The sequence below is a fragment of the Diceros bicornis genome, chromosome X (assembly GCF_020826845.1).
Source record: "Diceros bicornis minor isolate mBicDic1 chromosome X, mDicBic1.mat.cur, whole genome shotgun sequence".
Classification (NCBI taxonomy): domain Eukaryota; kingdom Metazoa; phylum Chordata; class Mammalia; order Perissodactyla; family Rhinocerotidae; genus Diceros; species Diceros bicornis.
Genome location: NC_080781.1, coordinates 97615306 through 97633973, shown reverse-complemented (window position 1 = coordinate 97633973; position 18668 = coordinate 97615306). Strand labels below are relative to the sequence as shown.

Sequence of the window (18668 nt, the reverse complement as noted above, 5' to 3'; positions counted from 1 at the left end):
TTTGCGAGCACATATTTCGTTTAGGGCAAATTACACGTGTAGAAGTCAAAAGAGCCACAAGGGATGCACTTTAGCCTGACATGCCTACATGAGTTGGGTTATGATAGAAACTAACCTAGCAGAAATTACAGGCATTCAAAGCTTCTCTCCACTCTGGCAAATACAATACCCTTTCATTCCAAAACAACAGAGTAGAAAGGAGCCCATTCACTGCAGTTCTTGGCTGCTCTTGTGGATGGGCTAAATCCCAACATCAAAATTAATAGAATGCTCAATTTATTCTTACTTCTCTCTCATTCTTCTCCCTTATGGACAGTAATGAATCCAACACGATACCAAGCTTGGTAACTTCTGTATTTGGATGATGCTACACAGCTGGACAAGATTCCCACATGGAATTGTTTTCCGAGTTTCCAGCTTTTAAATTCATTAACTATTTTAATTAGCTTAATTATCCACACATTTTTATTTAAAGAGGCACAGTGTCATAAAGGACTTCAATATTTTAATTATATCAGATGTTGTTGATGTTGTATGGGAACCAAAATAATGAACTTAGGTCTGAACTCACATTTTCTCCTCTTCCTCTGCCATTCTGTGTTGCCCAACTTAGTGGAATGGCCAGAGATTTGCCCGTATGGATCGCTTTGCTGCTGATTTTAATCTCTCTCTCTCTCTCTCTCTCTCTCTCACACACACACACACACACACACACACACACTTCTAAGGTTCTTTGAATCCAAGGAACATACTCATCATAGCCAAAATGAGGATTTTAGTAAACAATGAGATGTTTTTCATTTGGATTTAGATTGGTAAAAAATTCTTTAATTGACAATATACAGTTAGTAATGTGTAATGAGAGAGGAACTCTGATATACTATTGGTGGAAATATAGGAAATATAGGTTTGATACAGTGACATTGGTGGGCAATTTGCCAACATATTTTAAAAATTTTTATCCAATATTTCCACTTCTAGGGATCTATCCTACAAAAACCTTAGGTCTTCTAGTGCACTAAAACCTATGTAGGAAGGTGCTCTGTGCAGCATTGTTTTGGCTTAGCAAAAACCTAAAGATAAAACCCTAATCTCCATAAATAGAGCTCAGGTTTAAACTTATAATAAATCCACACAATGGAAAACTGTACTGTATTTAAAAGTTTGAGTTAGATATGTATTGTCAAGGATTAGAGTTTATAGATATAGATATCACGTTAAGTGACAAATCAAGTTGGAGAATAGTATATGTGGTATGACTTTAAGTTTGAAAAATACATGATTTAGGCTATATACATCATCCATATACATACATAGCCAAAGACACTGTCTGGAAGAATATATATGAAATGTAGTGATGAGTTAATTCTGGAGATGAAATCATAAGCGAGTTTTCTATTTTTATATTGTTTGAAATTTTATTAAGCAGAATATACTATTGTAACAAGAAAAATTATTAAAACAATCCCACTACTTGATTTCCAAGATACATTAAGTAAAAAAAAACAAGGAGTAAAATAGACATGTTTTGCTACATTTTATGTATGAAACAAGGGGAAATAAAATACATACATTGATTTGTGCAAATAAGAAAAAGAAGGAAACATCAGAAACTAAAGAAATTGATTACAAATAGTGGATGTGAGAGAGCAGGTAGAAGAAATAGGTATGGAAGTGAGACTTCTTTGATTATTTGTTTTTCTATAATTTTTAATTTCCAACGATGTAAATATTTTATGTATTCAAAAATAAAATTTAATCAAAAAGGATAAAAAAGCAAATTGAGTACAAATTATCCTATATTTATAAATAACCACAGAGAAAATTAATTAATTCAAGCTGCTTTTGAACACAATGCTCTGACCATACAGATTAAGTAGGATGAATTGTAATTGTAAGGGCATAAAGAATTGTAAAATATCTTGTACTTTATTTAGTAGGTTTGTTATCGGTAGTGGTTTTGGTGTAGGAGTTCTGAAACTATTTTACATGAATTATAGGATAAAATAATTAAGTAAGTATACTGATGTTGATGGGAATGACGGTTGCCACTGTGGGAAAAAGAGATAAAAATATAGAATGGGGAAAGGTGAAGAAGAACCTTGTCATGTTGGACTTGAATTGGAAGCATCAGAATTAAATCACAATTTTTAAAAATAGTTTTTAAATGCCATTTTCCACTGAAAGGAATCAGGAAAAATGGCTAATTCCAGTGCTGCAAAAGAGAAAGTATGGCAGGAAGCCTGGTACATCTTTATAACAGAAAGCAAAGAAGTGCTCAAAGAATGATGGGGTATCAAAAGGTAACAGGAAAACTTCCACTTCAGGATACAATGAAATAACTGGAACTAGACTACCTCTCTCACAGAAAGCAATGATAAAAGTGGACAAAACATATGAAGAAACTGTTTCCAGGCAGTACAAGACTGTGATCTCAGAAAAGGGAAACTCATGAGGTGAGCCCCACAATCAACCCAGCTCTTCACCTGGGGATAATTCCCCAACTACGGCACAGTGAATTGGAGTCCTAACAGAGCTCAGTGGTCCTGCTGAGATGAAGCTACATAGACCAGGGCTTGGGGAAGCTAAAATGGCTGGAACCTTCAGTAAAAGGAGAGAGCTTCACAGAGGGGAGCCCATGAAATCTATATGGGTGCTCTCTATGAGTCCCTGGCTGAAAACTGAGCTGAACGTGTACAGGGCATGACTGCCAAAGGCGATCAACAGAAATTTTCCAATCTGAAAAACATAGAGAAAAAATAATTGAAGTAAAATGAACAGAATCTCGGGACCTTAGGGACAATTATAAAACAATCAAACACATGTGTAATAGGAGTTACAGAAAGAGATGAGATTGAGAGTGGGGCAGAAAAATACTCAAAAAATAATAGAGAAGCATTTCTCAAATTTGATGAGAAACTTCAACTTAACAATGCAAGAATCTCAGCTACCCCTCAGCATGATAAACAAAGAAAACAACAACTAAACACATGATAATCAAGGCTCTGAAAACCAGAAAGAAAGAGAAATTCTTAAAAGTAGTCAGAGAAAACAAGACATATTATATACAAGGGAACAAGTGATACCAGCTCAAGACAAGGTTGACATAAGGGAAGCCATATTGTAGAAAACAAAAACTCTACTGTAACTTTGAATGACCTCTGACAAACTAACCCAGCTGGATATGCACCATCCAGGAGATCTAACTGCTGTGTAGATTTTACGACCCCTGCTTGTGCATGTACCTCCCAGCTGTGATAAGATGATAACTTTGCTTTTTTGAGTTCCTTAGGAATATGATGACCCCCAAACAGAGAATCTATCCTGATAGCCATCATCAGTGAAAACTGAAAGATCTGCTGTGGCACTCCCAGTCTGTAACACCAGAAGGTCAACATTCCTAACCCCTCCCCAATAACCCAATGGCCTATAGAACTGCTGTAAGATTTCGTGCCCCCTTAAGATGGTTCTTTTGGACATAAGTCGGCCATCTTCCCTCTTGCTAGCAAGCTGTAATAAAAAAGTCCTTTTTCTCCTACCACCTTGCCTCTCGACTCTTGGCATGTCTTGCGGTGAGCAGAAGGCCCCATGTTGGGCAGTAACACAATGGTAAGATTTACCACTGGCTTCTCACCAGAAACTATAGAGACCAGAAAACAATGGAATGACATCTCTAAGTTTTGAAACTGCCAACCCAACATTCTATATCTGGGCATGATAAGCAAGAAGAGGATAGTAGCAAACATGATGGTTCAGGTGTGAAGTATGCAGTGGTACAATATTGACTCTACACAGATTTTGTAAAGCAAAGGATGTATATAGTAAGCCCTAGAGCAGGGGTCAGCAATTCTTTTTGTAAAGTACAAGATGGTAAATATTTTAGGTATTGTTGGCCACACAGTCTTTGTAGCAACCACTCAACTCTGCTATTATAGCACAAAAGCAGTCATAGACACAATGCAAACAAATGAGTGTAACTGTGTTCCAATAAAATTTTATTTACAAAAATAGGCAATGGGCTAGATTTGGCCCAAAGGCCATACATAGTTTGTGACCCCCGGTCTTAAGTACCCACTAAACAAAATTAAAAAGGTATAGTTACAAAGCCAATAGAGGACATAAAATATAATATTAAAAATTATTCAGTTAACCCAAAATAAGACAGAAATGGAGCAACAGGAAAACAAGAACAACAAAACCAGAAGAGACAAATGGAAAATGGTAACTTGAAATCAAATATATCAAGAACTACATTCATTATAAATGGACTAAACACTTCATCTAAAAGACAAAAATTGTTAGACTGGATAAAAAGTATGACTCAATAACATGCTGTCTACAAAAGATGCACTTCACATTTAAAGCTACAAATAGGTTGAGAGTCAAAGAATAGAAAAAATATACTATAAAACCAGTAAGCATAAGTCAGCATAGCTATATTAACAAAGTAAAATTCAAGACAAATAGCACTACAGGAGATAAGGAGGGTAATTCTTCAGGAAGGCAAAACAATTCTGAATATGCATGCAACTAATAAGAGCATCAAAATACATGAGGCAAAATTGACAAAGGTAAAGGGAGAATGAGACAAATCCACAATTATTGTTGGATATATTAATGACCCTCTCTCACTAATTGATAGAACATGTATCCAAAAAAAAGTCAGTAAGGACATAGAAGACACAAAAAACACTGTCAGGAGAAAGTCAAGATGGCGGCGTAAGCAGACTCTAAACTCACCTCCTCCCGTGGACACAGCCAATTTACAACTATTCGTGGAAAAATTACTCCTGAGACAGAACTGAAAACTGGATAAGAGGAACTCCTGCAACAACGGACAATCCTAATTGAGGTGGAAGAGGCAGAGACTCCCTTCTGGAGAGAAAAAACGCCGCCTTCACAAGCCGCTGGCTTCACGGCCGCCCGGGCGCAGCTCACAGGTACACAGCCCCCCTGGAGGAGCGGGGCCCTGAGCCAGGGAGTGCCCCCACTGTGGGCATTTTGTGGACCCAGCACAATCGAGACGAGCAGCAGAATATCTGACGTTGCCTGCTACTAAAGAATTGGGGAGTACCCCCAGAAAAGCTGGTTCACAAAGAAAGTAAAACCGGCTCTTAAAGGACCCAAGCGCAAACTCACCCGTTTCAGAAAGCATCCTAAAATCACCAGAAAGGTGCACAGTGCTGTGGTGAAAAGAGACTCACCCAGTGGGCCCTGGGTGCATCTCGGTGGGAGGTGAGACCTCTCCAGGGACTGGGACATTGGCAGCAGGCATTGTTGTGGCCTGGTGTGGGCATGCTGACACAGACGCCATTGGAGTTCTCCCTGAGGCCTGCTAGCCCAGGGTCTGCCCCACCCACTAGAGAATCGATTTAATCCAGCTAAGCCAGGGCAGGCAGCCCACCCTAGAGACAGGCCCCACCCAACAACAAGCCCTCAGGCAACTTGTGGGCCTGCATAGATTGGTGACTGGATTCTCTGCAGCCTGGCAACTGAGCTGACTTTAGCAGGGCAGGGCGTGCACAAGGAGCAGGTGGAGAGTGTGGGGTGGTGGTGGAGTGTGTAGGGCTCCTGCCTTGGAGAGACTGGGTCTGCATAGGGAGGTCGGGGCATGCACAGAGGGCAGGACTGTGTTGACTGTGTGTGTGGATGTGTGGGTGGCAGGGCTTGTCAGCTGCAGAAGACTTGTGCTTCTCAAAGACCCACATAGGGGGTTTGCTTCACCTCACAAAGCCTTAAACAATTGGGTGCTCCTGCGCCTGAGGCCAGCCCCACCCAGCTGCAATCCTCAGAGAGCTGACAAGAGACCTAATAGGCTAGAGGCTTACAGCAATTGTAAGGCCCAGAGCCTAACAACCTGCCACACTGGGGGCCCACTCACTTAAAAGAAATACTGCAACACAAATGTGGTATTAGAACTTGCAGCCAACTGTGCTGGGGATCCCCACACCTGATAAAGAGACTGAAGGGCCCACAACAACTACAAGCAGCTGAGCATTACAACAGCTGGCCAGGAGCATAACTCGGCCTCCCTGGGCACCTACAGGGAGAGCAAACAGGCCACAACAGAAGGACACATGTAGCCCACATAGGGGTCACCCCTGGAACATTGAGAACTGAAGGAAGCACACTGCAGGCCTCCTAAGCCATCACTTACATAAGGTCACCTATCCAAGAGCAGGAGACGTAGCTGACCTACCTAAGACATAGACACAAGCACAGGGAAAGAGGCAAAATGAGGAGGCAAAGGAATACATTCCAAGTAAGGGAACAGGACAAAACCCCAGAAAAGGAACTAAGTGAAACAGAAATGAGCAACCTACCTGACAGAGAGTTCAAACTAAGAGTGTTAAGGATGCTCACTGATCTGGGGAGAAGAATAGATGAACTCAGTGAGAATGTGAACAAAGAAATGGAAGATATAAAAAAGAATCAATCAGAAATGAAGAATACAATACTGGAAATGAAAAATTCACTAGAGGGACTCAAAAGCAGAGTAGAGGATACAGAAGAACGGATCTGTGAGCTGGACGAAAGACTAGAAGAAATTACCCAAGGTGAACAGGTAAAAGAGAAAAGAATTAAAAAGAGTGAGGACAGTCTAAGGGACCTCTGGGACAACATCAAGCACACTAACATCCGTGTTATAGATGTCCCGGAAGGAGAAGAGCGAGACAAAGGGGCAGAGAATCTATTTCAAGAAATAATAGATGAAAACTTCCCTAACCTAAGGAAGGAAGCAGACCTCCAGGTACAGGAAGCACAGAGAGCCCCAAACAAGATAAACCCAAAGAGGCCCACACCAAGACACATCATAATCAAAATGTCCAGAATTAAAGATAAAGAGAGAATCCTAAAAGCCGCAAGAGAAAGTCAAGTTACAGACAAAGGAAACCCCATAAGGCTATCAGCTGGCTTCTCAGCAGAAACCTTACAGGCTAGAAGAGAGTGGCACGATATATTGAAAGTGCTAAAAGGAAAAAACTTACAGCCAAGAATACTCTACCCAGCAAGGTTATCATTCAAAATGGAAGGAGAGATCAAAAATTTCCCAGACAAGCAAAAATTAAAGGAGTTTGTCACCAAGAAACCAGTGCTACAAGAAATGTTAAAGGGACTGATTTAAGGGGAAAAGAGAAGGCCACAAACAGGAAAAATTTTCTATTTCCATGATAAGAACGTAATGGATACAAATGCACAAAAAAGAGGTTAAATATGATATCAAAATCATAAAAGGAGTGAGGAGGGGAGTTAAAGAGTAGCGCTTTCAGACAGAGGTCAAACTAAAGAGACCATCAATTCTGTATAGAAGAAGAAAGGAACAGAGAAGGACTACTAAAACACTGATGGGAAAAAAAAGTTAAAAAATGGCAGTAAGTACATACTTATCAATAGCTACTTTAAACGTCAATGGACTAAATGCTCCAATTAAAAGACATAGGGTGGCTGACTGGATAAAAAAACAAGACCCATATATATGCTGCATACAAGAGACACACTTCAGACCTAAAGACACTCACATACTGAAAGTGAAGGAATGGAAAAAGATACTCCACGCAAATGGCAATGAAAAGAAAGCTGGGGTAGCAGTACTCATATCAGACCAAATAGACTTTAAAACAAAAACTGTAAAAAGAGACAAAGAAGGGCATTACATAATGATCAAGGGAACAATCCAACAAGAGGATATAACACTTGTAAATATCTACGCACCTAATGTAGGTGCAGCCAAATATATAAAGCAATTATTCACAGAAATAGACAGTAACACTATAATAGTAGGGGACTTTAACACTCCACTTACACCAACGGATAGATCATCCAAACAGAAGATCAATAAGGAAACATTGGCCTTAAACGACACACTAGAACAGATGGAACTAGTAGATATATACAGAGCATTCCATCCAAAAACCAAAGAATACATGTTCTTTTCAAATGCACATGGAACATTCTCCAGGATTGATCATATATTAGGCCACAAAACAAGTCTCCATAAATTTAAGAAGATTGAAATAATACCAAGCATCTTTTCTGACCACAACGGTATGAAACTAGAAATCAACTATAGGAAGAAAATCAGAAAAGCCACAAATACGTGGAGATTAAACAAAATGCTACTGAACAATGACTGGGTGGGTCAACGAAGAAATCAAAGAAGAAATCAAAAAATACCTGGAGACAAATGAAAATGAAAATACAACATGCCAGAATTTATGGGATACAGCAAAAGTGGTTCTAAGAGGGAAGTTTATAGCAATACAGGCCTATCTCAACAAACAAGAAAAATCTAAAATAAACAATCTAACAATGCACCTAAAGGAACTGGAAAAAGAAGAACAAACAAAGCCCAAAATCAGTAGAAGAAGGGAAATAATAAAAATCAGAGCAGAAATAAATGAAATAGAGACAAAAAAAACAACAGAAAAGATTAATAAAACCAAGAGCTGGTTCTTTGAAAAGATCAACAAAATTGACAAACCTTTAGCTAGACTCACCAAGAAAAAAAGAGAGAAGGCACAAATAAGTAAAATCAGAAATGAAAGAGGAGAAATTACAACAGACACCTCAGAAATACAAAAGATTATAAGAGAATACTATGAAAAGCTATATGCCAACCAATTCGACAATCTGGAAGAAATGGATAAATTCTTAGAATCATACAACCTTCCAAAATTGGATCAAGAAGAAGTAGAGAATTTGAATAGACCAATCACCACTAAGGAGATCGAAACAGTAATCACAAACCTCCCCAAAAATAAAAGTCCAGGACCAGACGGCTTCCCTGGTGAATTCTACCAAACATTCAAAGAAGACTGAATACCTATCCTTCTCAAACTCTTCCAAAAAATTGAGGAGGGGGGAAGCTCCCTAACTCATTCTACGAAGCTGACATTACCCTGATACCAAAACCAGACAAGGACAACACAAAAAAAGAAAATTACAGGCCAATATCACTGATGAACATCGATGCGAAAATCCTCAACAAAATACTAGTAAATCTCATACAACAATACGTTAAAAAGATTATACACCATGATCAAGTGGGATTTATTCCAGGTACGCAGGGATGGTTTAACGGTCGCAAATCAATCAACGTGATACACCATATTAATAAAATGAAGAATAAAAATCACATGATCATCTCAATAGATGCATAGAAAGCATTTGACAAGATACAGCATCCATTTATGATAAAAACTCTGAATAAAATGGGTATAGAAGGAAAGTACCTCAACATAATAAAGGCCATATATGACAAGCCCACAGCTAATATCATTCTCAATGGTGAAAAACTGAAAGCTATCTCTCTAAGAACAGGAACAGACAAGGATGCCCACTGTCACCACTCCTATTTAACATAGTACTGGAAGTCCTAGCCAGAGCAATCAGGCAAGAGAAAGAAATAAAAGGGATCCAAATTGGAAAGGAAGAAGTGAAACTGTCACCTTTTGCAGATGACATGATATTATATATAGAAAACCCTAAAGTATCCACCAAAAAACTTTTAGAAGTAATAAACGAACATGGTAAAGTTGCAGGATACAAAATCAACATACAAAAATTAGTTGCATTTCTATACACTAACAATGAAGTAGCAGAAAGACAAATTAAGAATACAATCCCATTTACAATTGCACCAAAAAGAATAAAATACCTAGGAATAAACTTAACCAAAGAGGTGAAAGATCTGTACACCAAAAACTATAAAACATTACTGAAAGAAATTGAAGAAGACACAAAGAAATGGAAAGATATTCCATGCTCTCGGATTGGAAGAATTAACATAGTTAAGATATCCAAACTTCCTAAAGCCATCTATAGATTTAATGCAATCCCTATCAAAGTTCCAACAACATTTTTCACAGAAATAGAGCAAAGAATCCTTAAATTTATATGGAACAAGAAAAGACCCCGAATAGCTAAAGGACTCCTGAGAAAAAAGAACAAAGCTGGAGGTATCACACTCCCTGATTTCAAAATATACTACAAAGCTATAGTAACCAAAACAGCATGGTACTGGCACAAAAACAGACACACAGATCAATGGAATAGAATCGAAAGCCCAGAAATAAACCCACACATCTATGGACAGCTAATCTTTGACAAAGGAGCCAAGAACATACAATGGGGAAAAGAAAATCTCTTCAACAAATGGTGTTGGGAAAACTGGACAGCCACATGCAAAAAAATGAAAGTAGACTCTTACCTTACATCATACACAAAAATTAACTCCAAGTGGATTAAAGACTTGAATGTAAGACCTGCAACTATGAAACTTCTAGAAGAAAACATAGGCAGTACGCTCTTCGACATGGGTCTTAGCAACATATTTTCAAGCACCATGTCTGACTGGGCAAGAGAAACAACAGAAAAAATAAACAAATGGGACTATATCAAACTAAAAAGTTTCTGCACAGCAAAGGAAACCATCAAGAAAACGAAAAGACAACCTAACAATTGGGAGAAGATATTTGCAAACCATACATCTGATAAGGGCTTAATCTCCAAAATATATAAAGAACTCATGCATCTCAACAACAAAAAAACTAACAACCCAATTAAAAAATGGGCAAAAGACCTGAACAGACATTTCTCCAAAGAAGATACACAGATGGCCAACAGACACATGAAAAGATGTTCAAAATCATTAACTATCAGGGAAATGCAAATGAAAACTACAATGAGATATCACCTCACGCCCGTCAGAATGGCAATAATTAACAAGACAGGAAACAGCATGTGTTGGAGAGGATGTGGAGAGAAGGGAACTCTCATACACTGCTGGTGGGAGTGCACACTGGTGCAGCCACTATGGAAAACAGTATAGAGATTCCTCAAAAAATCAAGGATAGAACTACCATATGATCCAGCTATTCCACTGCTGGGTATTTATCCAAAGAACTTGAAAACACCGATGCGTAAAGATACATGCACCCCTGTGTTCACTGCAGCGTTATTCACAATAGCCAAGACTTGGAAGCAACCTAAGTGCCCATCAAGGGAGGAATGCATAAAGAAGATGTGGTATATATACACAATGGAATACTACTCAGCCATAAGAAACGATGAAATCCAGCCATGTGTGACAACATGGATGGACATTGAGGGTATTATGCAAAGTGAAATAAGTCAGAGGGAGAAGGTCAAATACCGTATGATTTCCTTCATTAAGTAGTAGATAATAACAACAATAAACAAACACATAGAGACAGAGATTGGATTGGTGGTTACCAGAGGGGAAGGGGGGAGGGAGGAGGGCGAAAGGGATAATTCGGCACATGTGTGTGGTGATGGGTTGTAATTAGTATTTGCGTGGTGAGCATGATGTAATCTATGCAGAAATAGAAGTATAACGATGCACACCTGAAATTTATACCATGTTATAAACCAATATTACTGCAATAAACAAAAAATTAAAAACAAAACAAAACAAAAACAAAAACAAAAAACACTGTCAATCATCTTGACTTGGTTGATATTTACAGAACACTACATAGCACAATACACATGTGTACATGGAATATTCATCAGTAGAGGCCATACGTTGGGACATAAAATAAATCTCAATAAATTTCAAAAGATTGAAATATTAGAGAGTATGTTCTCTGACATACATGCAATGGAATTAAATTAGAAATAATAAAAATAAGATATCTATACAAGCCTTAAATATTTGGAAATTAAATAGCACACTTTTAAATAACTCTGGTTCAAAGAAGAAATCACAAGGGAAATTAGAAAATATTTTGAATTACATAATAATTACAACACAATTGATCAAAATTTCCAGTTCACAGCTAAGGCAGTACTTAGAAAGAAATTTATAGCTTTAAATGCCTTTATTAGAAAAGAAGAAATGTTTAACATCTGAGATCTAAGTTTCCACCTTAAGAAACTAGAAAAAGAAGAGCAAATTAAGCCGAAAGAAAGAAAGAAAGAATAAAGAATGGGGGAAGGAACAATTAAATGAACAACCAGTAAAGGAAAGTAACAACGTCAAAAGCTGGTTCTTTGAAAAGATTAATGAATTTGATAAAGCCCTAGCAAGGAAGACAAATCAAGAAAAAAAAATGAAAAAATAGTCAATATCAGGAATGAAAGAGAGGATAATATTACCGATCTTACAGATATTTGAAGGATATTAAATGAAGATTATGAATGACTCCATGTCAATAAATTTTAAAACTTAGATGAAATAGATAAATCCCTTACAAAAACACAAATTATCAAAATTGACTTAAGAAGAGAAAATTTGAGTAAATCTGTACCTATTGAGGAAATCAAAGCATTGATAAAAGACCTTTCCACAAAGAAAACTTGAAATCCAGATAATATCAATGGCCAGTACTATCAAACTTTTGAGGAAAAGATAATGCCATTTCAGAAAACAGACGAGGTGAGAACACTTTCTAAGTCATTTTATGAGGCCAACATAATCCTGACACCAAAACCTAATGAAAACATTACCAAAAAAACTACAGACAATATCACTCATGAATATAGATGCAAAATTCCTGAACAACAACCAAAAAAATATTAAAATAAATCCCGCAATATATAAGATGAATAATACATTATGACTAAGAAGGGTTTACCTCTTCTAGCAGGGCTGGCTCAACATTTGAAAATCAATCCATGTAACTCACCACATTAACACAATAAAGGAGAAAAATCATCTGATCATGTTAATAGATGCAGAAAAAGCATTTGAGAAAATTCAGTACAAATTCATAATTTAAAAAAATCTCAGCAAACTAGGAAAAAAAAGGGAAATTCCTCAATCTCTTAAAGAACGCCTACAAAAAAATCTATAGCTAACATCTTACTCAGTGGTGAAAAAGAGCAACAGGGAGCAAGAGGGAGAAGAAGATGGAAAGTGCAAGGGAGACAGACAGAGATTGGGAGGAGAGAAAACAAATGTAACAAAATGTTAACTGGTGAATACAGGTGAAGAGTATATGGGTGGCCATTGTACTATCCGTCTAACTTTTCCGTGGGTTTGAAATGTTTCAAAACAAAAAGCTAACAAAATACAAAAATAAACCAATTCCTATCTGTCCCATAGTAAAATTCTCCAGTCAAGGTCTGGTTTCCCACATGGGAATCATTTTAGACTTCTCCCTCACCTGGCTACCCTTTGCAGTTGACACTGAAGATTACTGCAAGAGTCATCCTTCATCACTATTCTCCTGAAAAATAAAATCTGCTAATCTACACTACTCTAACCAGGACTCAGGAGCCTTTATCTTTTAGCTTGGCTTGGCTTGCTTAGCCAACTTCAACTGCTTCCCGCTTGCTGACTTACACCTCTCCCTAGACACACGTGCCATACTCTGTACTATCTCCATCCATTCACTTAACACTGTGTTCTTTACCTTGAATGTCTTCCTACTTCATCCCAGCTCACTCTGGTCCTACTCACTGTCAAGGCTTGCCTCAAGCCCCTCATCTTCTATACAATGCCCACTACTGATCTTGCCCTTCTCTGACTCCCATGGCTTTGGAGGCCTGTGCTGTGCAAGTTTAATATTGAATCAGATTCTCTTGTGTTATTCTGCAGGAGTTGCATATGTGAAGCATCCCCAGTAAGACAGTTTCCTCCTAGTTAGCTAGATCTCTTATTTTTGATCATACATTTAAGCAACTTGGTAGAAAAAAATCCTTTAACTATAAATGGTAAACATCATTCAAAATTCTTTTTCAATTTTGACTAGTGTAAATACATATTTTTAACATCATGTGTCATTATGTTCTGGGTTGGGTTTTTTTTTTTTTTTTGCTTAACATGTATTGTTTTATATTCACTTTTCTGTGTATGGATATAATCTAAATACTGGTCATTTTAATAGCTATATAGTGTTCCATCAGGTTAGCATAATCTGCTTAGTCATTCATTTATCCCAATAAGATTAAGTATTAATGAACAAGAGAGTTTTGATTTATTTTCTCTCTCCCTTTCCCCCACCAAAGAACTAGTGGAATGTTGCACATTCCACAACTGTATGTTGCACATACAGTAAGAGTTCTACAAGTATTTCACAGCTGGCTATGCCTTTGGCCATATAAAATTTAGTGACTGAGAGTCTTAAAATTATTTGCTCTTCAACTTCTTCAATAAGTATGAGTTTCATTCAGCTTGATTCTGGTGATGAGTTTTTTCTGACAGATCTCTCTCATCCTTGCCTACTCTTTACTTGCTGTCAACTTTGTCCTCTCCAAACTTGAATACCAGTCCTATACCACTTCCAACGACCAAGCCAATATTCTAGTACCACTTTCTCCTCCTTTCAAGATCAGGTTTCTTCCAAGAAAGTCACCCTAGTCAGAGAGATGAAAGTATCAAGTCTCAGATTATCCCTTTCAATTAAAGAAAAGATCATGGAAAAGTATTTTTCTCCTTGATCTTAGCTCATTAGAATGAATTTAGGAGATAAGATTTCAATAGCTCCTTGTTGATCTAACTTCTAATCTAGTGCTCTTGCATTCCACAGCTAAAGGCACAGGGAATATCCTCAAGCAACATTACTTCTGATCACCATTTTAAAATAAAACATTTTGTCTCCTTTTTAAGAAATCAAAGCATGATACTTCATTTTATTTTTATTTATACAACAATCAATTTCACAAGGAAAGTTACTTTGTTTACACTTGGAAGTTGTTTGAGAGATGACTCTTTCTAGCTTTTGCCAGAAATGTAGACTCACATAGGCTATATTTCTGCCTTTATGGTCTTCCTCAGTCATCTGACTGGAAATTCTAAAACCAAAAAATTTCCAGTGAGAACAAACTGTTACCCTCTCATCAACAATCAGAAAATTCCATAATTCTATAAACCTCTAAGCCAAAGCCTCATGTAAAGCCTCATTCTCATTATATGGAATTGAATGGTTTGGTTTAAGTCAACCCAAAATGTATCTATAAGTATCCACTGTGTGCCAGCAGGCCTTCACATCCTCTTTACCACTAGGGACTACATTTTTCCAGCTGATTAAGATATTTTGGTAGCTCTGCAATTTTCCTTCCAACACCAGATGACTGAGAAGTTGCTTTGTTATGGTCATCCTCCAGATGTACTGACTGCAAGATGACCCAATTTGGGTTCAGAATCAAACACACCCTCTCATCAAACTGCTCACCCTATTCCTTTCCCCTCTGATATGGAGATTCAGGCTAGGAGAGATGAATACCAACAACTGCATAACACAGCTCACATTTTCCTGCAGCAGCTAAAGTCAGAGAAAAGCAAAGGGGACAGTTTAATGTTTCCCCAAAATAAAGTCCATGTATACTCTGGAGACATAAGTTTTTAGGTAAAAAGAAATAGCTAAATAGAAGCCCTTGAGTGATCTCTTCTTGAGGGAGAGTTATTTCTCCCACCCATCCTATTAAAAATTAGTTTTAGATATGTGTGTCCTCTACTGGGCATTTCTGCCACTAGCCTTTGTCAAGATATTAGCCAATTCCCTGCCATAAAGAATGACACCTTTAAGTAAAGCAAACATATTTTTAAGAGTAAACTTCCTAAATTGCCTTATCTATTTAGTCCTAAACTTACAGAATGCCAATGTTGAAGGACCTCATGAGTATTCTGTGAAGATGATGAGAAGCCCACACTTGACCAATCAGCTATAGTCTTTAAAATTAGATGCTGTGCATTTTAGTATGTTCTAATGCAAGCAGGCCCTAGATGCAATCTCAGAGCCATCTTTGCTGCTTCCCAAGCCAGTGTGAATGGGCATTACCTAGAAACATAACCTGTGCTGTGACCTCTAAAAATTGTATACTACTGGAAATCAGAAGGTTTGTTTCAATATGTGCCCAGGCTAGAATTTAAAAAAAAAAAAAAAAAGGACTTGAGTCTTTTAATCTTTTCCTTGATTGACAAGTGCAGAAGAAGAAATTTCCATCCCTTGGTCCTCTGTCTTGTACATAAGGGAGGCCCTTGGCATCAGTAGTTGCAGGGATCTTACTGAAAGGGATCCCTGTCCAGAATGAACTGCACAAAAATCACTATAACTGGCTTCACATCTGGCACTAAACAGTTATAAATGTTAATGAGTAAAGGGCACAATCATTCTTCATTTTTCAACTTGGGGGAAGGGAAGGAGGGGAGAAAAATAAAAGTTCTGAGTCCCATTGGTGATTCCAAGAAGAACTATGCAAGCATGAATCCAGATCTCTTTAACTGGCAAAGGGCAAAGGACCTCACAGATTGCATGAAACAAAATTTTGTACTACAGATTTGCCAAAGAGATTTTTAATGTTCTTCAAAAAATAAGGCCAAGTCAAATAAGACTATCATAATGAGAGTGCGAATAACTCTATTTTCTACAGAAAATAATAATATTAACAGAAGTTTAGGGGCTGGGAAGGTGGTTATCATAAGAATGGGTAAATAGAAAGGATGAGTAAAAAGAACTGCTCCAAAGTACCCCCATTTTCATCAGCTTTGGGCAACTTAGGATATCTTTATTCATCCCATGCTTAATTTTTGTTGCTGTATTGTGAAATAAAAAACAAACACCACATACACAGACATGAACAAACCAACATCAACCTATTAGTCTTCCCTGCCTACTCCATATACACTGTAAATAAAAACAAGATGGCGTAAGAAAAAAGACCAACTGCATTCAAACCATCTCCAGTGCCCAGACCTGTAGGAAAAGTTTAGCTCCACTATTATAATTACAACAGTCCTAGGAGGTAGCTGAGGGTAAATGGATAGGGGAGGGGAGCCTGAAACCATTAAACCACATTGACTCCAAGGGGAATATCATTTTGGGTAGTGTTCCTTCAATAAACCTCACTGCAGATTTGACACAACTTGGGCTATACTAAGAAGACAAAGCTAAGAACCCCTAGTAAGCCACAAACAGCCTCACACTTGATAAGTAAAGAGTAAAGGGGCAAAGCATTAAAGAATTGATCTTGAAAGGGCATCTCTGTGTAAATGTTAACTTCCTCTATGTATACACATTTTTTAACAGCCTCTCTCCTCATAAATCATATGCAAAAAAAAAAAAAAACACCAAGACAGAATACATAGGTAGCAACTTGTTTTCATTTTTTACTTTGAATTCTACTTGAATTAAGCTACCATAATATAGATGGTTTTTTAAATTCTCAATTTTTTTTTTTCATTTCAGACTCCACTACAGACATTATGACATAACCAAGTGAGGAAAACAGGATCTGGTCCAATGTAACATTTGTTGGTAAGTAATATCTCCAAGTATTTTATTTCAGCAATAATCAACCTGAACCAAGATTGAAAGTGAAAATGTGACTTCAGAAGTAAGGCAAGGAAAGGCAACCATGTAAAATATGCCAACTTGGAGATATTATAGGTAAAATGTCACACACAAATATAGCTGAAAGAGAGTCATAATATGCAAAAATTTGTTAAATACATACATGAGTCTTTACGGGGAGAGAAGGCCAATATATTGCCCTACCTTTACCATTCCAGAATCCTTTGGATGACTTCAGCAGTGTTGCTCTATTTTATAACCCGTGACTCACTTTTGTGAAAGACATATTAATATACTATCAATTGAAGAACAATACTATTCTTTAGCTACTTCAATTAGCAAGTATTCTCGCCTCAGAAAACAAACATTAACCAAACTCCAAGCTCCAGTTAGTGTTTATTGTTTTGAAAAATAGGCATGCACTTTATTGCCTGGGTTTTATATGTAATGACAAAGTAAAGAGCATACATTTAATTCTAGGAAATAACTGAATTACAAGCCAGCAGAAAGCCCCATCATAGTCTTTTGTGTCCATATAATAATATATTCCTCAATGTCTTACTGGAATGATTACAGACGGAAAATCAATTTTTAAAATCTCATGCATGGTTTGTAATTACAGCTAGAATGCATAATCAAAACTGAAAGGCATATATATCCAAGTGTTATTAAACAATGATTAAGCTTTGATTGGGGTATCTACTAGCGACAGCTAATCTTTTAGTACAATCATGGCTGCCTGCCAGACCACCATGTTCTAAGAATAGAAATTTCTTCTCAAGAAATTTCTCTTCAGGCAATTAGTTAATATTTCTGAACTCAGAAGCTTTAAACTTCTGCCTGTTAGGGATTCAGTACAAATGTGAAGATGTGAGGAACTAAAGCTCACTGATATTTGTCAAAAGCTTTCATTTAAACTGTAATGCTGCACACTCAATTAGGAGGCAAAGGATATATATATTTTAAAGGTTTCGTGTCTTGTCATTTGCAAATGTTTGCTCCCTGGTGTATATTCACTAGCGAATGTAACCAAGCCTAAGTAGGGCTTTAACATTGTATTGTCCACTGAGAGTATACTGCCAGTGAAGTTGAACGAAACGCCACTGGTTTCCCAACATTTTCTCAGTGGTAGGCTAAAATTTCATTTTTATTTTGGCTACTTTCCAACATAGCTGGAACACAAGCACTTCTGTTTAAATATATTCATAGTTAAAGGCACAGATGCTCTCTGGATGCTCACAAAAATCACACATTTTTACCAAATAGTGAGAAGTTGCCAGCAACTTACCAGAATTTCTCTTTGACACCATCTTCAAGTTTGTGCTGACTACAGAACAGACCACAAGGGCCAAAAGAAACGGTGGCTTCATCATTCACTTTCCTTGGCAGCTGAAAAGTTAAAAAAGGATA

General features: G+C 37.4%; 1 protein-coding gene across 2 annotated transcripts in view; it reads right to left on the bottom strand.

Annotated features, from left to right (window-relative positions):
* Positions 1-18668, bottom strand: part of IL1RAPL2 (interleukin 1 receptor accessory protein like 2) — a 1036774-nt gene that overhangs the window by 961210 nt on the left and 56896 nt on the right. For both annotated transcript variants that reach the window (XM_058536431.1, XM_058536432.1), the window contains exon 2: positions 18547-18647. In XM_058536431.1, the coding sequence (XP_058392414.1) occupies positions 18547-18631 (85 nt within the window). In that variant the 5' untranslated portion in view covers positions 18632-18647. The remainder of the gene's footprint in view (positions 1-18546; positions 18648-18668) is intronic.